This window comes from Poecilia mexicana, unplaced genomic scaffold (genome assembly GCF_051168715.1).
Source record: "Poecilia mexicana isolate PSO_F unplaced genomic scaffold, ASM5116871v1 scaffold_4, whole genome shotgun sequence".
NCBI lineage: Eukaryota > Metazoa > Chordata > Actinopteri > Cyprinodontiformes > Poeciliidae > Poecilia > Poecilia mexicana.
In genome coordinates this window covers 13,151,046-13,173,835 of record NW_028263373.1, presented here as the reverse complement: position 1 = coordinate 13,173,835, position 22,790 = coordinate 13,151,046, and the positions used below count along the sequence as shown (strand labels likewise).

At 39.6% G+C, this 22,790-nt stretch overlaps 1 protein-coding gene across 4 annotated transcripts in view; it reads left to right on the top strand.

The window, feature by feature from the left end:
* The first annotated feature begins 1,022 nt into the window (after window positions 1-1,022).
* Window positions 1,023-22,790, top strand: part of abl2 (ABL proto-oncogene 2, non-receptor tyrosine kinase) — a 31,615-nt gene continuing 9,847 nt past the window's right edge. Inside the window, exons 1-7 of one of the 4 annotated variants that reach the window (XM_014972243.2) lie at window positions 1,023-1,757; window positions 17,114-17,245; window positions 21,187-21,482; window positions 21,584-21,856; window positions 22,013-22,097; window positions 22,211-22,388; window positions 22,483-22,667. In XM_014972243.2, the coding sequence (XP_014827729.1) occupies window positions 1,541-1,757; window positions 17,114-17,245; window positions 21,187-21,482; window positions 21,584-21,856; window positions 22,013-22,097; window positions 22,211-22,388; window positions 22,483-22,667 (1,366 nt within the window). In that variant the 5' untranslated portion in view covers window positions 1,023-1,540. Of the gene's footprint in view, window positions 1,758-16,698; window positions 16,919-17,113; window positions 17,246-21,186; window positions 21,483-21,583; window positions 21,857-22,012; window positions 22,098-22,210; window positions 22,389-22,482; window positions 22,668-22,790 lie in introns of those variants that run through there. The other 3 variants (XM_014972244.2, XM_014972246.2, XM_014972245.2) reach the window with 3 other exon arrangements.

Here is a 22,790-nt window from a genome sequence, read left to right as displayed (position 1 = left end):
CTCTAACAGCTTCTGTGCTAGATTTAGTGAAATCCTGGAGAGGGGGAGTAAATTGGTCAACCTAAAAAGCAATAAATTATAATTGCAGTTTACTAATTTGTATTTGTGAACAAATAGAACTCAAACTCAGAGATTAAACTCAGCATCAGATTGTAGCAATGGTAACAAAACAATCTATGAATATTGTTCTTTGAACTTTTACAAAGTAAACTTGTCAGCTCCTTAAAATCTTACATTTAAATGTTAAACAATTTAAAATCTTTTAATTTATGTATGCTGAAACCATTAAATCAAATTCAGCAGCATTGATAATCTCAATAAAGAAATTTTACATTTATATATCTGTGGTCTGTGTTAAAATATTAGCATTTATGGGGCCCCTGAAGTCCTGGGGGGCCTTATGGAGCTGTTGACTTAATTTGGACTAAACAAATAATTGATTTTCATTTTAATTGTATTTTTTGATTAGTTGTTTTTAAGACTAGTTGTGGGTTTATATAGTGGTTTACTGGCGATGTTTTCCCATAATATAATTACCCAGTAAAATTTGTACTTTTCCTGTCAACTTACATCTTTTAATACAAAAACACGATGGACAGCCTCCTCGGCGTCCTGACCACTGGGCTTAGCAAGTTTTCTGGGGGAAACCCTGATCTGACTGTGTAATTTCAATAAAAAAAACCTCTTTCACTCATCTGATACTATTTCATTCTTACATATATCTCTGTATTTAAAATATTTTTAAAAGGTATGATATTCTCATAAAAGGATTAGTGCAAACATCTACGATAGCTTTTCATTTTAAATGGATAGGATGTTCTGATGAAGGAAGTGATATTTTTGTGTTTTTGTCATGTATATAAATTGTTCCAAAGCTATGCTAAGCATAACTCCTAAGCTTCCACTTCAGTCCCATCACTCAAATAATGTTGTACAATATATTTAACATTAACACAACCCGCTATAGTTTTCGGTTTATAAAACATGATGGCAGCAGTTTTGGACGCGTAGCACTGACTGACAGACTTAGCTATCTATCCGTGCTACGGTAGGAAAATCTGACGAGGTAGCACTGATAGTCAGAACACCGGCGTTTGCGCTGGAGCTGACAGGGGGCCGAGGCGAGCCCCCCGCCTTGTGCAACACATCCTTCTATTCTGCGGTAAAGATGGCGGCGTCAGAGGGGGCGCGCAGCGGCTCGACAACGGGAAAACGGCTCTGATTCGATCCACTTTGACTGCTTAAACTCTTCGGAGAGCTTTCGTTACTCCTCATAAATCATCTGGACCACCTGGATAGAGAAAATCGCTGTCACACGCCAGGGTTGTGATTTTATTGTTAGAGGCAGGCTGGGTGGGTTTCACTGGTAGCTGCTATCCTTAGCCGAGCCAGCTAACACGGGCTAGTTCACGTTCGTGGAGAACACCGGAGAGAGGATTCGGGCTAGGCCGCTGCAGCTTGGGGGAATGTGAACCGTAGGGACACGGTGGGGGGAGGTTTGCTTGCTTCGTCCCAAACGTCCTCACGCAAAAGTACCGGGATGGGACAGCAGGTTGGCCGCGTCGGTGAGGTTACATCGACCGGACTCCAGCCGCCACAGCCCCACGCGCCACAGCCACACCAGGGGAAGGGGAGCCGGGGGAGCGTCACCGGGAGGAGACCCCGGGAACCCGGCTGCAGCACTATGATACCGCCGGTCAGGACAACCGTGGCCAACCCGCCCGACCCAGGGATAAATATATTCACGCAGCATTCAGGTAAAGAGAGAGCCATATTTGTAAAGGTGTGGGTGGGTGTTTTTTTTTTTTTTTTTTTTTTTAACCCACATATTTCTTTGCTGCTGTTAAATCACTGCTAGCATTTCCATGCTATTTGTCAACGACGCCTTAGCGGAACTAGCTTTAGGGTCCAACCTTAGCTTTAAATACATCCTCTATTTACTTCTGCTTTTATCTATTGTTTTTTGTAAGTGTGAACCTTAAGCGCGTTGTTCCAGCGTAACATAATAAGGCATGTGGTCTAATGATCCTCAAACCTTGTGAAAACAGCTATAGTAGTAGTTGAGTGCTTTCTGCTGTAGGATGTTCGCCCCTACAGTTCTTCGGATATCTGGTTGGGAAACACTGATTATTGCTTCCGGAGGTTGACATGCAATTCCACTCCATTTAACACACAATAGGATCCACATACCGCAGGCTTATATTACAATAGACAGTAGTTTTCAAAGGGTCACTTGATAGTGCTTAGTTACTTGGTAGAACTGATGCCAAGTTTAATCCAAGTAGATCAATAAAGCTAGATTTTGTGAAATCAAAGATTAAAGCTTTCCAAATATTATGTAATGCGTCTTTGACACAAAAGACCACATTCTTAAACTGATTTGAGCAAAGGTAGTTCCGGTCATCTGACTCGAAGCCACAGTTTTTCTGTCATAGTTCTGCCTGAAAGCTGTTTTTGTTCATTGGCAGTGAAATCTGCAGATCTTATCTACAGATGCACTGATCAGGCCTTTCCTGGTTGATGCAGAGTTCCAGTTTTCGTTTAGGTTTAACCTTCTGATTCTCTTTTTCTTAGTGACTACGCTAAGAAATATTGAAGTGAAAAACATTGTTCCAGGTCTTTGGTAGAGGTCTTAGTTTTGAATCTTACAGAAAATTAGTTACAAGATTGGTCCCCGTTTATGTATGAATCTGTGTCTGTAACTTTTATCTGGTTTATTTTCATCTTTAAAACTGTGCATTAGACTCCATGCTGATGGTTGTTGCACTTGTGGAATAAATATTGTTTTAGTTTTGAGTTTACACTCACAAAATAAGTTGTGGGAAAATATTTTCTTTGTAGGTGATGTTCCATAGAGCTGATCAGGTGGAAAACTGTGATTCTGATCTCTGGCTAACTCATTTCTGCATCTCTAATCTACAGGATTTTCTCTTTGAACTCTAGAAAAGCGGTGAAATGGCTTTTAAGTGAGGATGGCAAAATATCTCCTGCATGATCATCATTTCATACAATATGTACAGTGTTAGTCTTAACATCCTCCCAATAAATTTGTTAGCACATTTTGAGGATTCAGCCTTTTTGAGTGACATGTTTCTTTAAATAAATTATGGTAGCTTCATGTAAAATATGTAAAAAGAATAAGAAAATTGGCATAATTTTTCTTGTTTCCACTGATGACCCAGCCAATTAGGACACACAGAAAGTGCAACCTTTGGGAATGGAAAGCATTTTCAGTTCTTGGCTCTCAGAAGTCACAGTCCTCTCAGACAGCCAGACAAGCCCTCTCTGAGTGTAGCATGGCTTGCTGTCTGCACTGTTCTGCTTTCTCCCATGTTGAGGCGAGAGTGGCCTTTTTATAGCTACCAGGATGCTGTCACACAGCTCCTCTGCAGAGAGACTGCAACTCTTCAAAGCACACAATAATAGAACAAAGGCTCTTTAAGTGGGGAAGCTTGCTACTGTGCACTGAGGCCTCCAATGCTTATCAAGCTAATGTTGTATTCTGGTAGTCTATTGGTGTAGCTGTGATGAAGCAGCATCCCGTCCATCTTTGCAAGTGACAGCAGTTTCTATTTGAGCTATAGCAAATAATACATATTTTTTGGGAGTTTTTATTGTTAGTTTGTCAAGTTGCAGTTTAGATTAATTGAAAACACTTGAATAATTCTTCAATTCTGCACTGATGGAAAGCTTTGAAATGTACTAAATTAAACTCTGCTTACTACTAACAGTTAACCCTTTGGCCTGCGTACAAACTGTTTATCCTATCTGTCACTGTTATCATTTTCTTCTATCAAATTCTCAAAATGCAGCCACACAAAATGCAGCTGTTTGAAAATGGGTGAATGCTTCTTCAGTGCTCTCTTAACTACTTCCCTTTTCACTTCAAAATAAGAGTCTTTATGATCTGTCATTACACCCTGCCCCTGACTCATCTTGTCCAGTTTGATCTGTGTGTGGTGTTGGCTGATGATACAGCTACACTCTCTCCAAAGTGTTAAATTATTACAAACCCTGAATTTACAACTCTTGCACTATAATTGCCAATATATACCGGAATCCAAGCAGCCGTTTACCAAACATGTCAGTGCACGCGATTTTCAAGACCTACTTTATTTTGTGTTTTTTACATAAATTAACAACTGACCATACACTAAACCAGAGGTTCCCAAACTGTGGGGCGCGCCCCCTAGGGGGGGTGCCGTGTCATTGCAGGGGGTGGGCCGGGAAGCCGTCTGGATGAAAAAAAAACAAAACATGAACACTGTATGCGCTGGGTTTTTACCTTAGAATGGCCAACTCTGTTATTTCTATGTCAATTTGATACAGTAGAGGCTTCCACACTTCCCATATTTGTGTCCTCTGTCACTTTTATCAACAGTTAAAACTGTTTAATCCATTGTTAACATGTTGTAACCTGTTTTTCCGAGCCGCCTTTAAACGCAACATGAGCTCTACGACGCTCGCGCTGGGTTTCCACCTGTGAAGGAGACCTGCTGGAGCTACAGGTGTGTTAGAATCACGGCAGCAAACCAGCAAAACGCAAAGAACTTTTCACAGTTTTTCCCTCCAAACTAACCGACTGAGTTGAGTAAAGCTGTTGGATGCAGGTAATGTTAGCTAAAAGATGACTAGCTAATATCAATACAGAACCTTGAGCTTAACAAGTACCTTGTAGGCTACTATTTTGGTGTCTATTTTCAGCTACGTACATTAATTTTGCCCCCAAAAAAGTCGATTTACTCGGCTCTTCTTCAAGTCAGTGTCCCTGTCTTCTCATTGCGTTTACCTGTAAAGACAGACAGGTCAGCTCAAAACCACTGAGCTAAACAAGGACAGACGAAGAGCAGACCGCCTCTGTGCTGAATCAAACGGAGCCAGTCAGACGCCACCCTCTTGGCGAATTGGGTCGATTGTTATTGGTGGCTTGCGGGCCGCGACGTATTGATGGTTTCATTCCTTTTTGCATCGTCAGGATTTCACTCATCTCAGGGCCTTCGCCCTGCAGTGTTGGGAGACCTGTGCCATTAGAAGTAGTATAACTTTTCCTAAAATCATCTCATTAACAAATCTTTCACACTTGCTCCCTAAGTCGTTGCTTTTCCTTATTTGCCACACTTGATGAGATTTTAAAAGAATCTGGATGTGTATTTAGGCACTCTCTCTGGATGGGGTTGCAATTATGGCATAAAATAAAACACTTATATGGTAGAGGATGGGTTTTCCTTTTTTTTTTTTTTTGCTTGAAAAATAATCAAAAGTGATTATGATTTAAACAGATCATAGAATTTAGGGCAGCTGAGTGGATTTTCATTTTTAGGCTCTTACTACTGAGCTGCACTACACTGTTAAGTCTGTCCAGAGGAGAAGAGAGGTTCCTGGATCTGGGTTTTAACAACCTAAGCTGATTTGCATCGTGGGTGAAATTAGATTAGTGGCAAATCCACTTTTCTGTTGACTCTATGGCCTGAAGCCCCAACTATTAGGATATGTATAGCAAGCAGTGTAGAATTAGGGAAGGGAAATTTCAAACAGATCACTGGCTACTGGGGAGATTTTAATGGACTTTATTGACCATTTTTTTATTGATATTGTTTTAGACTGTTAGGTGTCCTTTTATCCACACCTTATCTGTCATTAAACTGTGCTACCCACCCTCCTCTGGTTAGGAGTGATTAGAAATTAGGGCAAAATAGGTGAGTCCAACTGATGAAATCGGAACCAGAAGAATAAGCGTTTCTCACTATGTAGACACTTGCAACATGATGAAATATGACTTATCTTTTTCTATGCAAGGTATGCACTGTTATTAGTTTGTTCTTAATTAAGTCTTCATACCCCCTGCTGGCTGGCTTGCAGTGTGCAGGAGCATGTACATAAGAGGAAAAACTGCTATTTGATGTTTCTTACAGACAGAAAAAACATCTGCTCACTCAGAAAGTTTCTCTGAGTGAGCAGAGACACTTTAAGACACTTTATCAGTATGACCGTGATTTTAGTGGTTTTTAAATTGTAACTTCTTAAAAGCTCTGCATACCTTGATATCGCTGACCAGCTGAAGTTCACACTATTGTACCCTTTTGCAAGTTTTTAACATAATGATGACATAATGATCATGTCTTTTTCTGCAACCAACTACACATTGCATCTCAGTCCTTCATTTGAATCCAGGTCCACCAGCCAATCAGGTCTTTATGTACACCTTTTTAAAACCTGGCTGCCCGAATTGGCATCAATTCTGAATTTAATAATAAAAATATGGTAACACTTTAGTTGACAGGGTCTGCATAAGACTGACATGTCACTGTCATGAACATGACATAACACCTGTCATGAACAAGGAGTCTTTATGAATGTTTATGACTATTATTATGAAGTGTCAATCGGTAAATAATGACACTTTTAATGCAAAGTTGCTCTAAAAGTTGCTTTGAAAGTCCATTAAAAGTGCCAACTTTGCATTAAAAGTGTCATTATTTACCAAATGACATTTAATGACAAAAGTCAGAGACATTCATAAAGACTCCTTCATGTCTATGTCAGATGTGATGTCATGTTTATGACAGTGTCATGTCAGTCAAATAAAGTGTTACCAAAAATACTCCAGACCTCATGCTAAAAAAATGCTATAAATCAGAGTTTAGCTGATTTGCAGCTAATTGAACTAAATAATGGATACACAGTTATTTTAAGTTTTAAGGTTTACCTCTTTTAAATGCTGTAATGGTTTACTGAATGCATCCTGTAGCATCTCAGCCCCAGTTACAGCCTTAAGCCTTTGCATCTGCTATCAGTCGACTCTAATCTGTAGTTCCCAGAACTGCAGATCCTAGTGTGGATTTGTTGGCTTCCAACACTATAGCTTTTTTTTTTTATCATTAAAGAGTTGGGATTAATCAAAACACTTAATGATTGGCTGTGCAGATGGTATAGCAATGCTTCCATCTGTCACCCTGAAAACACTCAAGGGTTTTAAACTTCGCTGGAGAGTCTAACCAAATTATTTGTAGTGGCCTCCAGTTTTCACTCTTACACTGTGGTAGTGTTTCAGGGCAGGAGTTAGATCCAGGGAGAGAGAGAGAGAGAGAGACGGTCTCAGTGCCAAGCCTGTTAAGCACTGGTTTGCTTCCAGGATGAGTACTCTACTGTTGGCATTATCACTGCTCTTATCTTGTGGGTTGCAGGCTGAAGACTTGGCTGGAAATGCACTCTTGCATACACTTAACTGTCGCATACATCCACAAAATCACACAGACCGTTTTGCATGTTCTTTAACTCCTTACAGTCTTTTTTTTTTTTTTTTTGTTAAGGAACATGTAAAATGGTGCAGCTTTTGTTGAGGATTATCCAGCAAGTCCGGCTTCTAATAATCATCCAACAAGCTGATCAGTTGGAAACCCTTTAATCTGGTCACTGTGTGGTGTTACTGCGCTCAAATGTTCAGTGAGATGCTTGTGATTATTCTAACATAGAAAAGGCTGTAATTTTTTTTATATCATTAATTTTAAAAAGTACTGGAGATGTATAAAGAGCCATCCTTGCTTCAAAGTAAGAATTCCCACCTTACCATTTTCTACAGAAAACATGCACATTTTTGAGTTTAATAAAAATCTGTTGAAGGTTATGGACTTGCACTTTGCTGCATGAATAGGGATGACCTTATATTTCTTTCTTTTGGGCTCAAATTGACTACCTCAAAGAACCTGAACCACATTTTTTAATGTTTTATAGTGCACGGAAATATAATCTGTTAAAATTGGAATTGGCAAGTCAAGCCTCAAAGAACACCAGAAATCTGTGTAAATTACTAAATAGTGCTTGAAGATAAAGTGAACTTATTAAAATGTGAGCTTGATCAAGGTAGAATAGTGGTATTTTTGCACATTCACAAAGAAATTGTCCAGAAAAGGTCGGGTCGGTGCTCTTATCTGAATTAGCTTGACTCTAGTTTGGTGATTTGAAACTAGAATAGTGCAAGACAAAAGTGAAGTGAAGAATCTTTGCTTGGCAGAATCCACATGCAAGATCAATGTTTTAGACTAGGGGAAAAAAACATGCCACCATTCCCCTCACCCCACCCTTTTTTTGTGCTTTAATCTCCTTAACAGAAAAATCTGAAATGATCATAATTTGAATCAGCAGGTTAAGCCTCAAAGAAAAGGCAATTGGAGTCAAAGACTAAAACCTCATCCGTGAATCTTTTCAGCTTTTACTCCAAGTAAGTGTGATTTATTTAATCACCTAAGCAAGATGATGGAAAGTACTCTTTTACTTTACAGCTTGAGGCGTCTTAACTGTGTGATTAATTAAAGGGAAAGAGTTCGCCTTTGGCTCCATTTTTTTTATGTCGTTACATACAGATTGATGGCTTAGAAAAGCTTCACTGCAGAGTTTGGAGATGCGTAACAAGGTGCGGAGCATTCCTGCTCAGCCCTTGAATTAAATGTATTGTGGTGAACACTCCTCTACCTGTGGGGACATGGCACGGTGAACACCCCACGCACTGATGTTTCTCTAGAAAGAGAGGAGGGCTTGTCATGTTGCCAGGATTTTTCAGATTTTCAGGAAAGAAGATGATCTGGCATGACGCATTAAAGTTGGAAGTTCTATTATGTTTTGGACTGGAAATCTTGGTGGGGTGTTGGAGGTAAGAGGGGGAGGGGGTGGAGGGATGGGGCAGTAATGTAACAGAGGGTATTGGGGAGGGTGGGGTGGCTCAAAACGGGATATTTACAGGAAAATACTAATACTGGAGGACAGCTGGAGAGGAAGGTAAAATATGGTAGTTTCCTGGAAAATCGGGAGACTTGACAGGTATGATTATATTAGGAGAAACTAAGCACATGTTTGCTGAAAATACATTGTTTGTATTTGAGGGCTGAAAAAAATCCCTCAAAGGGCTCAATTACAAACATCTTTATTAGGATTGTCTTGAGGCAAAGCATCATGTAATTCGCAGGACTGGAAGAAGATGAGGATTTCCATACATTTGAGCTTATCTCAAGTTTGGGCTTGTTGTAAATGATTATTTTAGTAATCGAGTAATCTATAGATTATTCTGACAATCAAATAAAAATTTTGATAAAATTAAATGTTGGTAAATACTGCCATGACAGCAATATTAATATCGGATATCAACATCGGCCCAAACTTTTATATTTGTGCATCCCTAAAAATTACTTTCCTGTAGTTTAGAAAATTAGCTTATAACGATAATAGTTCACTTTTTAATTTAACCTGGACAAAGTTGCTCAAAAATCTGAAATTAGATTCAGTGCATCCATGCATCATGGTAGTTATTTTAAGGATCCCTATTGGTCCCCCGAAAAATGGTAAACACGCAGGCATTGTGTGTTATGCTGCCAGCACTTAGCATTCATTAACAACTCATGGGTGGAAGTAGGAGCGTTACTCATCATAAATAATCTCCCATAAGGAACATGGTGTGCTAAATGGTAACACGTAATTTAACGAAGCTTAGAGGCAGATCAGTTTAATTATTGAGGTGCTTCATTTAAGGAACCGCTATACCCATAATATCCAGTAAATAGGACAGAACATAGCATTGACTTGGACCATAAGTAAAACTTGTACGTTATGTAGATTAATTATATACAGAGTGATTTTGTCCTTTTAGCTAATGAAAATCCATAATTCATTTCCATAGAGGGTTAGCAATTAAACAAGATAATTTAAAAAAGAAATTTTAAATGCAGAATGTTGGTCCAGTGAAAAGTATGTTCTTGAATATCCCCACTCAGTACTTGGTCGGGTTTGTTTTGCATTAATTACTGCATCAGTGTAGTTTGCCATGGATTTGATCATTCTGTTGCTCTACTCAGGTGATAAGGAAACTTGGGTTGCTTTATTTACAACCTGTAGCTCATTTTGAAATTGACTTAGCTTTCCAATCTTCTCACATTCTGCGGGTGCCCCTGCCACCTGTGCACCTTTTTCTTCCACACTTTTTCCTTCCACTTAACTTCCCACCAATACAGTTAAGAGATGATCTCACATTGCATTCATAGATATATAGCTTATTGCGACAGACCAAAGCGGATGGAGGGCCCCAAGTCATAATGTTTGAACTGGAATGAGGTGTAAAAAAAAAAAAAAAAGATCTACAATAATTATCTGCAAAATTGCACAACGCAGATGAAACAGTGGCCATGTATCTTTACACAGATTATCTCAGTCTGAGAGAGTAAACTAGGTTCTGTTTATTACTGCTGATGTGTTCTGATAATTAGGTCATGAGTTGGTGAACAACCTTCAAATTGTTTTGTCAGTGTGGTTCAGTTTGTTTGTAAAATGCTAACACGTCACAGATATTTCAAGATACTTGCTAGACGAATGAATCCAGTTCATGTCTAAAAATACGTAAGGAAATCTGTCCAATGCGGTCACATAAACATATTAACACTGTAACTGCACAGATTCCAGTTCAGTCACTTGTAATATAATGTAGTCAAATTTAGATTATAATGCAAGTTGGTAAAAAAAAACTTTTCTAAGGAAGCCAAATGAATTACGTCAACTTACTGACTTTGTGGTAATTTCTTCTGCTGAGCAAAGCATATTTGACAGTGGAAAGGAACAACTGTGATCAGCAGATCCAGATGTGAGCTGGCAAAGAAATATTTTTAGAAATTTTGCGAAATATTTGTTTTTAAATTACAAATGGAAGAAGTTTTGAACTATCAACTAAACTGTTGGACTCTGAGAGTTTAGTTGTCAGAGTCATTTGAGTTTGGCACCTTATGTGAATTTAACAAAAGCTCTTATTGCTACAGGCGTCCTCTTATCACCTCCCTGGATCAATTTAAGACCAAGATGGCTGTTAGCTCTAGTCTCCCAGGAAGACTTTGTATTATAAATAAAAAAAATTGTGAATTGACGGTATATGATGCAGAGATATGTTGTGCATTAATGATATTGTACTTTGTTCTGCTTGTGGATTTGAAAACTGGACCTTAAGAAAAAAGTCTGATATCTGCTATTGGATGCTTCACCAAATAATTGAGAAATTGTTGCTGGGACTACTTGATAACCAAAATATTCCATAACTACAGCCTTGTTTATTTTAAACTAACCTTTGTGAGATCTTGGAGGAGTTCATTTTGGTTTAATAAACATATTAAGCTTTGCATTATATGTAGAAATACCAGCAGTCTGTGTGTATAAGCTGAGTGGGTGAGGGTTTTTTTCCCTGTAAGTCATCATATGCTAGTCATACACTCTGCTGTCGTATAAAGGAGCACTTAGCTTTGTTTCCAGCACACACAGAAGGGAAGCACTTAAAGCCCATTACTAAGCCATAACAGGCCCAGAGAGGGGCAGCCCGGCGAGAGCCGGCTCCTGTTCTGATCCACTCCTGGAGGTTTGCTCTGCCCCATAGGTCACGGCTGATATGTCTCTCTTCTCTGGCTTTTTTTTTGTGTATTAACTTGTAGACAGTCGACGTGACGACCATCCAAAGGGCCTGTGTGGTCATGTGCAGCTATACGTCTTTTTTTCCAGACAGGTTTGCAACATCAATGAGGGAGTTGTGAGTCTGCTCTAAGAAAGTTGGTGAGAAATGTAGAGGACATGTGCATACAGGTTTGGATGTGATGTTCATGCAGATCTCTAAAAAGTATTTTTCCTGTCTATTCCTAAGATTTGTCAGTTTCAGAATGTTATGCAAGTTTTCAAATTATAAGCATGAAGTAGGTTTTTTTTTTGTGAAGTGGCTTAATGGAGACTATTGTCCTTTGTCTGATGCTGTTTAGCAACAACTGACTTCCTCTCAGTCGCTCTTTGTTTATCCGCTTCCCAAAATGCAAATGGTAATCTCATAGGGACTGTGGCAAGGTAATTGAAACCAAATAGTTTTTCTTTTTGTGCTTGTTTATTTTAGTTGCTCCATTTAACATTTGCAGAGGGTTTTGTCTCATTCTGAAGCTATTTTTTGACAATGTGTTAAATCACTTTGTTCATGTTGTCTGCTGGTCAGTTACTGGTAGTTTTTTGTTTCTCTTGGTTATTAAATTCATATAACCAAACCTTTTTAGCTCTACAAAGGTCACATTGCTATCTGCATTTTTTTTTTTTTTTGAGTTTAGCAAAAATCAAATAACAGATAAACATTAAGGACACATGGTTGTAGATATAAGAATAATACAACACAAGTTTTCAGTTTGTCCATCAGTTTATGTGTCACACAAAGAGGCAAAACCAGAATTAGCAATTTGTACAAAAAGGAAACTAGAAATTTTCATCACCCAGTATAAACCTACGCTAACTTTTTTTTTTTTTTTTTTTTTTTTTTTTTTTTTTTTTTTACTGGCACAGTTTTAGCTGTGGAAATGCAACAAAACACACACAATTTTTTTTAAAAATGAACAAATTTGCACAAAAAGTAAAAAAAGGAATCTTAAAACTGCTGTTGGATTGTTTCTTGCCACATGTTTTTTGGCATAATCAAAACTTTGTTTTCCATGTCTCTAAACTTTTAGAAGTAAAGTACACTTTGTGAAACATCAAGACCTGTAATCAGGACTGAAAATTAACATTTGTTTTCACTACCACTGAAAAGACGCTGAGAAGAAAATCAGTACCAGTCACTCAAACCACAAGATGATTTAGAATATTTTTTTGGTAATATTTGTCTGGGATACATTAGATTACAAGTTTAACTGTTTTGAGGTAAAGTCTTAGTCTGTTGTCTTGTTCCATAAAGGAAACCCAGCAACATAAAGTACTTTAGGGTTCTGTCATGAACCAAATTAAGAATATATATATATATATATATATATATATATATATATATATATATATATATATCAATTTCAGTTTGTATTGTTGTTAAGGTTTTACAGTTATTTCCACTGATAGGTTCCTGTAATCAAGTGTTACATTTCAACAGTTAAATAAAAAATATAGTTCAGCTCAAATAATTTTTGTTTTTTCAAAGCTCTAAAAATGTTTCTCCAAGTATTTCTGTAATAAAAAAGTATGTTTATAGTTTAATATGAAAATAAAGAAACAATGCAAGAATTTGGCTTAAAATGACTCAGTTCACACATTTCATCAGTCTTGCAAATTACATTTGTATTTTTTATTTGTATTAAAAGCAGCCTACATTTAGTCATCTCAGGGGTTTTTGGAGAACCGTCTCTGTTCCAACAGATAATTATTATGTCATATCATCATGACAGAACTTGAACTAAAACACCAAAAGCTTTATCTTTTATTGTCTAAAAACCCTCTGACTCGCCACAGCACCTCCCTGAGCGTCCTCAGCCTCATGCGTCTCCGTCCCACCTATATTTCTCTTCTACATTGTCTGTATATGAGTAAGTGCTCGGATACGATAAGGCCTGTCCATATAGGCTTATGGAACGTCTTGTGTACGTGGGTCTCATCCGCAACATTGTCTCTGGGTTTTTGTTCAGGCTTCCTGCAGGCGGCCGACCGATTATCTCAGCGCCACAATCACTATGTGGAGAGTTATTTCTGGATGTCTTTGCTGCCATGTTTTCTTCTCGAGCAGCTAAAAATACACCCTTACCTCTCCACTCTGTGCACTTCACATACAATCAGTATTGTTTTTGATTAGGGTGTCTAAGTGATGCCGGTGTTTCAATTCTTTTCCCCATGGCTGCTGCTTGGTGGAGTGACAGTTTTATTGGCACTGGGAGGCACCAACAAACAGCTGCAGGGACGGCCGGGGAAACCGGTGTCGGCGCTGATTTGTGCGAATGCGATGCAGGTATGCGTCTCTGCATGCTATGTGTGCTTTGGGAGCAGGGTCACCTCTGTCGCAGCTGTCCTGCGCGAGCCGGCCTGGCATTCCTCTCGGACTCGCGAGCACCCTCTCTGCTTTGCTCGACACAGTGCTGTGGTTTCTCCACAACACACACACAAACACACACGCCAAAGCACCCGGGCCGACACACGACAAACCTCACGCAGGCCAACTGCGCCCTCAATCAAACGTTTCAGCACGTTGGATACCAGTTAGGAGAAGGTGAATAGCATCTTGCTGCTAGTCTGTTTTAGTATTATTCTAAATTAAAATTAAAATGAAGAAGTCATTTAATGTGGCTAAGTAATCTGCGGCAGAGCTTTTGGCTAAACCTTTTTTTCTTTCTGTGATGACTGGAATTTATATTCTTCAGATTGGGGCCTTTGACAGCTATGACTGGCACAATATCAGTATATCATTAAAACATTCCTGAGAAGAGTGATGCGATATGTAGTGTGTAACGGGAGCAGCTCAGACAGTTGGCTTGGCGTGGCTGCAGCAGTTGCAGGCGTGTGCAACACACACACACACACACAAAGAAACACACTGAGAGAACAAAGCGTGGGTCAGTAGTACCTCTCCCCCCCAGAGGACCAGCACCAGCCATCTGCCGTTGGACGCAGCCCCACTTCAGCCCTTATACACTCTTACATGTGCACACGATAACCACACTGAGCTCAGTTTTCCCAAGTCTGCACCCCCCCGCCCCAACCTCTGTGCACACATGCTCCCCTCAACCACACTTGGTTCAGCACCCTCCCTCTGCCACTTTCTACCTCTCTGAGCGCATTAGGCTTCAGATGCCATAAGTCATGGTTGTGCTCTCCACGTGGACCTTAGAAGTCTCACTGCTCCCGTGGCACATTAAAGCTGGAGAGGAGGCCGATAATCACCGCTGTAGTGTCGGATGTTTAGACATCCTGATTCAAGGACGTCTGGAAATAATTTCTTTCACACAGGGTGCCGTTGAGCTTCACCGTGAACAAGATGATCTAGAGGAGTGGCTCCCACCTGTAACTTTGTAAGAAGGCTGTTAAAACCCACCTTTTTTTTTTATTTTTATTTTTTTACATGGATTAGTAGCTGATCACAACGAAACAGAGGATGTACTGGGAATTGTGGCTGAGCCAGGTCACGGCCACTGCAGCGATGCAGTGTATGCTCCTTCAGAACAAAGGTGGGCAAATGCTGTGTAGATGTGGTGACACCGATGAGACATTGACAAGAAGAAACTTAATTTAATACGTGTTGATCTGCCAAAGCAGGGAGATCATGTTGTCTTTATGGTACAGGGCATGGCCAGTTTGACATCCTCACTCTTAAGAGAACATGTAACAGGCAGCCTTTCAGCCAGCTGAGTAACAGGGAGCAGCAACAGGTAGGGGAGGAACAACGCTATGGTAAAGCTGTACGATCTCTTTTAAAATGACCATAAGGATGGTATGTGGGAATCCTTTAGCTGTTCTGAAACCATAACTTTTCTAAATTTTGGTTGCTTTGGTAACCATTTCATATCTATACATGGTAAACTCTCTTAATTTCAGCTCTATGCTGCTACATACACGCAAGTTTAACTTCTCTCCTTTCCCTTTAGCTTCATAAAAGGTTTTTTGTAGAAAAGTATGAATGTGAGTATTCAGTATCATCTGTTATCTGTACTAGACACATGTTGGCAAAATTACACAAAAAAAATTCAGAATACGTTCAAATGTGTTGTTTAGCCTAAACCATGTCTGTCTTCTGCTTCAGAGTTCAATTATTCTGTCCAAAAACAATATAGAAATGAGCCATCATTCATCAATAGTTTTATATGTGAAGGTGTTAGAAAAGCAAAGTTTTCGCAGTGTTTATAGAGTAGATCACAACTTTGAAAATGTTAGCATGAGTAAAAATTGTGGAAAAGGGAAACTTCAGAAAAAAATATTTTTAAAATAAAATATTGTACTATTATTTACAGAATTTGTTTTGTTCACAGTATTAACTTCTCATCTATTTATTTATGGTGCTTTTTTTAAATAAACAGCTGAGCTGACTTGGTGCTGAACATGTCAACAAAAGAAAACATGCAGTTATTGTATTTTAAAAATGGCAAAGCCCTGATCACAGCCTGTTTTGGATGATAATGCATGTTTCAGTTTCCCACTGGTTGGGCAATATTAACTACAGATTGTTATTTCTTATTGAGCTTTTGCCGTACTATGTTTATCTGCCTGTTTCAAAATAAACTTGGTTTTGTGAGCTCTCCATTGACGTAAAGGCAGATCAGCTGATCAGTGTTGATCAGCTTGAAAACAAATGGTAGCAAGATTGTCAGGTTTGAAGATTACGGAATAGAGTTTGACTAATCGTCCAGCAGGAATCTGTAATGGATCAGCTGGTTTCAGGGTTGAACCTCGTTTTGTTATTGGTATGATTGTTGTTGGGCTGGGACTTTGAAAGTGATTAAAACTTGTTCAGCAAGGTTGTGAGAGTTTCAGCGGTATTCCATGTATCTTTTAGTTATTTGGTAAAAAAAAAAAAACACTTTTTGACAAATGAGGTCATGTTCTGTTTGAAGGGGTTATGTGGATGTGTTTTGAGACATCTATTTTTGAGAAAATTAAACCAGTATTTCTTTAAACACCACTGTATCTTTTGCCTCAAGTCATTTGCTCATTTAGCGATTGTTCGCTTTCCTCAAATGAAGTCCTCTTCTAGTCATTGAGCAGCTGTTCAGACACGCAGGAGCTCCAGCAGCTGCTGTACCAGCTAATCTTCGTGTGTGTGTGCGTGTGTGTGCGTGTGTGTGTGTGTGTGTGTGTGTGTGTGTGTGTGTGTGTGTGTGTGTGTGTGTGTGTGTGTTTTGGCACCCATTTAGCGCTGTTGCTCCTCCCTTTTCTTTCTTCCTCTCTTATATACACACAGATGGAAAACAGTCCTACCTCAGATCTCACCTGGCTCAGGCCAGAAGCAGCAGTCTTTTCGTGTGTAGTCGGTGATAACAGAGCTCTTTGTAGAGCACATTGGGTAAAGTGATGCTTTTGAGGTGCCTTCAGGCAAACAGCAGCTTTGAAGATGAATGGGCAGCTCTCAGCGGCCTGCAGCTTCGCACAGGGCTCAGTCAGGGGACTGATGGAGCAGGACAGAAAGGTAGACAATCAGAAGGAGAGTGTTTTCATTTCTAAGGTCATCAGACTTAATACCACAGCTCTGGATTAGAGAAACTTACTGTGATAAGTTTCTCTGACTTTTTTCTACATTTTCAGCACCAGATGCTTATTTATTTTATTTTCTGAGCCATTGATTTGTGCCACTTGCTAACCCTTAATTTCTCCTTTCTCCCAGAAGTTCTGACCGAGGCAGTGCGATGGAGCTCTAAGGAAAACCTGCTGGGGGCGACTGAGAGCGACCCCAACCTCTTCGTTGCACTTTATGACTTTGTTGCAAGTGGGGACAACACACTCAGCATCACCAAAGGTAAAATAATCTGTAACATAAACTGAAGATGTGTGTTTATATTGTGGCTAGGGGTGCACCTACCAATATTTAAGAAGCCTGACCTGCCAATACCATTTTTTATTTTTTTTTATTTTTTTTGGCCGAAATGTTGCTAAATATAGCGAGAAACAGCGCTACAGTGAGGTGACTGTTAACTGCAGACATGACCTGGTGAGTGGGTCTGTCAGTCAAATCTTCCTTAGGCAGAGCAGAAGAAGACAGTGGCTGATTTTTAGACCTTTGCAGAGGTAGATAAGATGGTTGCATTTGATCGGTTTCACATGCAAGTATCAGCCAATCCCCCAAAATTAAGGAAATCTGAGCCTATTTATCAGTGCACCCACAATAGTTGTATTAAACTGGATCTAAATTTACAAACTGAATTTAATGTAATGGATGGAAACTCAATACTCTCACCTTACTACATTCTTTGAGTCTGTCATCCCATAGGTTTGGTACTTAGCAACATCATTGACATGTTTTTCAGGTTCAGGTATTTGTTTTCCATGACTACGTTTGTTCAGCACCCCACCCTTGAAAGAAACACATCCTGTATGAATTTTGTTACAACAGATCAGAGAGAAGCGTCATCACTGTAGTCATCCAGGTAGATCCACTGTTTGCCATTGAGACATAATTATGTCAGATCAAGCTTAACTTAATCCAGGGGAATGTTCTGTATCAGCCACACCTACACCTCATTATATAAGCAGATAATGTAAAGCTCAATTTATTTACTCCTCCATTGAGCTTTTTTTGTTTTTGTTTTATCATTTCCTAAAGTTGAAAAAAACAACTTTTTTTTGAAGAGGTAATCATATATTCTCTATTATACATCCTTAAGGTTTTACACAGCAGGAGTTCATTTGTCGATCATATCATCGAGGACCTTTACAGTCTTTTATGTGTCTATGCACATGTACTGTACGGTTAAGTTTACGATAATTTTCTTCCCCTTTTTGTTCATTTTAAACCAATAAAGGGTTGAAAATCCATTGAGATTAAAAACCTTTTCGAATGAAGCCCTGGCCAAGAAGCAGCAACAAATACAATACAAAAAGTTACACAGTTAAAATAAAATGACAGACTATGAAAAACAGGTAAAGGTCGTTGAGCAGTAAATGAAGTAAATTCAGTAAGAGTGAGATGACTTAACAGGTCATGTTTTACAGCACATTTAATGGCATAAAAGTCAGTTTATTTCTCTCAATTTTCCTCTATTATGGTTGTTTTGTGTATTTTCCTTAAATACATTTACATGAAAATACTCTCCCAAAATCTGAGATGTATGAAGTGATTAACTAGAAATCAGACCTTGACATTTTTTCCTCAGTCGGCTCCGATTAGTTATTTGTGAAAAGTTTTTTTTTTTTTTACCTTAGAAATTCTTATCCATTAATTGGATCAAATACATAAATATCTACATTTTTATTCAATTGAACACCTTAACCCACTATATTTACTTCATTGCCTTTTTTTGTTAAATGAAAATCTAATACCAATTAGTTGTATATGTAGGCCTGTTATAAAATTGTCCCAGTAATTGTTGAAATAAACATAAATGTTGTTTTGAGACCATTTTCAAATAATATTAATAATGACATAGTAATGCTAGCTCTTGCTCTATCAAAGACCTATCAAAATCTGATTTTGTAAAGAGCGCTCAACACTGGAACTGGAAGATATCTTAAATATCCAAAATTAACCATAAAAGCAATAATTAAAATGGAAATTAAAAAAAGACACAGCTGAATCCATAAATAAAATGGATTATGAAGTCTCTGCAAACATCGTCCTTCAAAAATATTAAATCATCAGAATGGAAATTGAGCTTGTTTATCATACAAATAATTGCTTATTGCAACAGGCAACAGAACCCACAGCACATCTTCTTTTTCATAGTATTTTCTTTAACTAATCAACAGAATAATTCAACATTTGAATTGTCTGGTTTGACCTCATAGTAAAGAGTTGCACACTCTACTCGGCATCAGTATCAGAGATGCTCTCTTACTGATGCAGATTCAGTCAGATTCAAACACAGGCAGGCTCACGATACTAACAGATCTAAAGTCTTAAACGTGGCAGTCTGTTAATTCATCAGTTTTAGGACTTCCTGTGCCAGTTGCCCGGGATGGAAATGATGTTTAGACCCTGACTCATGGAGTGAATCTGAGATTTCTTCCCACATGCCAGCACATGTGTCCTCCCAGACTTGGCTGCATGTGGAAACTGGCTGCCTCTAATGGCTGCATTAACATTAAATCAGTTCAACTGTAATACTAACAGGTGAATGAGCAGCGGAGGAGATCATGTGTCATCTTTTCCTCTATCCATCTAGCATCCCTCCATCCTTTCATCTGTCCACCGGTTTGTCCATCTATTCTGTCAGCCTTCCATGAATCCATCTATCATCTGGTCCATGTATCCATCCTCAACATTTGCTTCTCAAAATTTGAGTACTGGAAAAAAAAAGGAAAAAAAAAAAATCTTGTAAGCCGCAGATACCCATTGTGCGTTTTTTCTCAGAATTTATTTGCTTTATTAGAATATGTTGCTCTGAAAGCTGACCTGTTAGGCAAAATTAGATTTTTTTGTACAATTTCCATTTGGGTTTCTACTTCTTCTAAAAACAACCTACTAAAAAAATGCCCATTTGTCTTATGGCAATAAGTTAATATATTTTGGTGTCTGGAAAACGGGCAGTTTCAAAAACCTCCCGATTGCTAAGTTACAATCAATGTCGTTACCCAGCAACCCCAGTTGAGTTCCTGCTGGTTTTACCTCTGTATATGCTATACAATGACTGCTGGAAAAGACAAATGTTGTGCTGTTGACTTACTATTCAGAAACCACTTGCTACATTGTTGTTGGTTGTGCAGGAGGCTCTACTTTTGCTTTTCAAACATGTATGGTTGTATAATTGCGGCTCTGTTTGAGGCCATTTTCACATGAGAGTGTAAAGGTTGAGTTAAGAGGCGCGACCAAAAGCCTCTTATTTAGATTTAAAGTCACAGGAGCTCTAAATAGGCAGAACTGATCACACTAAAATCAACTCATCCAAGGATGATTTTGTGCCAAAAATGTAATGAACATGGTTTGTATAGACCTATCCTAACCTGTTTAAAGAAGCGTAATATGTCAGCTTTCTCTTAATCTCTTAAAATACTAGCAACTGCTGCTTTTTTTTATTAAAGGAAATACAAAAGTCATTACTGCAGAACACTGCTAAAAGTCCAATTAAGCAGAATGTGATAAATTACAGACCTTCTAATTGAATGAGGGCAGTGAGTCAGTGTAGCCAGAACAGTTTCTAAATGTCCTTTCTGTTTTCATTTGTATGATAGTCATTGTAGGTTTAATTGGATTTTAAAATGAATCATTTGATTTCTCATGTAGGATCCACGCAAACTCCATTCATCTCATGTCGACCTATGTCTCTTAATATGTTTTCATTTTAACCTGCATCCAGCAGGCATGTCCCAACCTCTGTTCTGTTCAGTGTTTTGGCTAACCGATGCCTCCTTTCAGCACATTGGCGTCTCCACTCCCTCATGTGCCCTGCGCTGACGTCAGACAAAGACAACAAACAAAGTCGCTACATGTCTGGGTTTGCCTAGCCCTGTATGACTGATGTTCGGTTCTGTCACCTCCATTGTTGCAGCAGTGTTTGATCTAGTTTTACAGGCAGGTGTGTCATCTCCATGACACCTTTTCTGTTAGACTGGTACTTAAAATGTTCTCGCAATCTGGACTGGAACTGCCTCCAAGGACCAAAAACTGGCAGAAATAATCAATGTCCAAATTGCTTCTGAGACTAATTCAAATCCTGACTTGTTCTCTGGTAGAGGTTGTTCTTGTGATGCACCCTGTAATCAAAGCTGCTGTCGCTAATTTCAGCTCATTTGTTTTGTCTCCAGGTGAGAAGCTGCGTGTGCTGGGCTACAACCAGTCTGGAGAGTGGAGTGAGGTGCGGTCGAAGAACGGCCAGGGTTGGGTGCCCTCCAACTACATCACGCCCGTCAACAGCCTGGAGAAGCACAGCTGGTACCACGGGCCGGTCTCCCGCAGCGCTGCAGAGTACCTGCTTTCCTCCCTCATCAACGGCAGTTTTCTGGTCCGGGAAAGTGAAAGCAGCCCCGGCCAGCTGTCCATCTCTCTGCGATACGAGGGGAGAGTGTACCACTACCGGATCAACACGGCCACTGATGGAAAGGTAGAGCCATGACTGTTTTGATTGAATATTCTTGTTTTTACGTCTCAAAATAGTGTACGTCTAAAATTCTGACCTTCGCTGCTTTCCGCCCTTCCCCTCAGGTGTACGTCACGTCCGAGAGCCGTTTCGCCACCCTGGCTGAGCTGGTCCACCACCACTCCACCGTACCTGACGGCCTGGTCACCACGCTGCACTACCCTGCACCCAAATGCAACAAGCCCACTGTGTATGGCGTTTCTCCCATTCACGATAAATGGGAGATGGAGCGCACAGACATCACCATGAAGCACAAGCTGGGAGGAGGCCAGTACGGGGAGGTTTATGTTGGAGTTTGGAAGAAGTACAGCCTCACTGTGGCTGTCAAAACGCTCAAGGTTGGAACCGAGTATTCATTCATATGTGAAAACTATTTGCAGTGACTGAAGTAGCAGAGATGGATGGAGCATCATAAGAACAGCTGTAGATCGCCACCTGCAGGTGGTTGTAGGTATTGCACGTTTCCTAATCTTTTCCTTTTTCTTCCTGCGCAGGAGGACACTATGGAAGTGGAGGAGTTTCTGAAAGAGGCGGCGGTTATGAAAGAGGTTAAACACCCAAACCTCGTTCAGCTACTGGGTAATTATTAAGCAGCTTGTTCGCTTCAATGTTTTTCATGCTGGCAGAAATGCCACATTTTTTTTTTTTTTTTCAATGAAAGATTGTGATTCGCTCATTTTTTCCCCACACAGGAGTGTGCACATTGGAGCCTCCTTTCTACATTGTGACAGAGTACATGCCACATGGCAACCTCCTGGATTACTTGAGAGATTGTGAAAAGTCTGAGGTGAATGCTGTGGTGCTGCTCTACATGGCCACACAAATCTCCTCTGCTATGGAATATCTGGAGAAGAAGAATTTCATCCACAGGTATGCGTGTGGTTTGGTGCGTCTGCAGATATAAAGACGGATGGATGGTTTTCCTGCCATTTCCTCAAATTCTACTCCTAAACTCTTTCCTCAGGGACCTGGCGGCAAGAAATTGCCTGGTGGGTGAAAATCACGTTGTTAAAGTTGCAGACTTTGGTCTGAGCCGCTTGATGACCGGCGACACTTACACTGCCCACGCCGGAGCCAAGTTCCCCATCAAATGGACGGCACCGGAGAGCCTTGCATACAACACCTTCTCCATCAAATCTGACGTCTGGGGTGAGCAACCCCCCCCCGTGCATTTATCCATATTTAGAGGATTTCAAAATTTTTGTTCACTTAGTTTGTTTTATTTATGTAGCTCTACAAATGCCAGGTCAAGTTTATTTCCAGTCATACAAA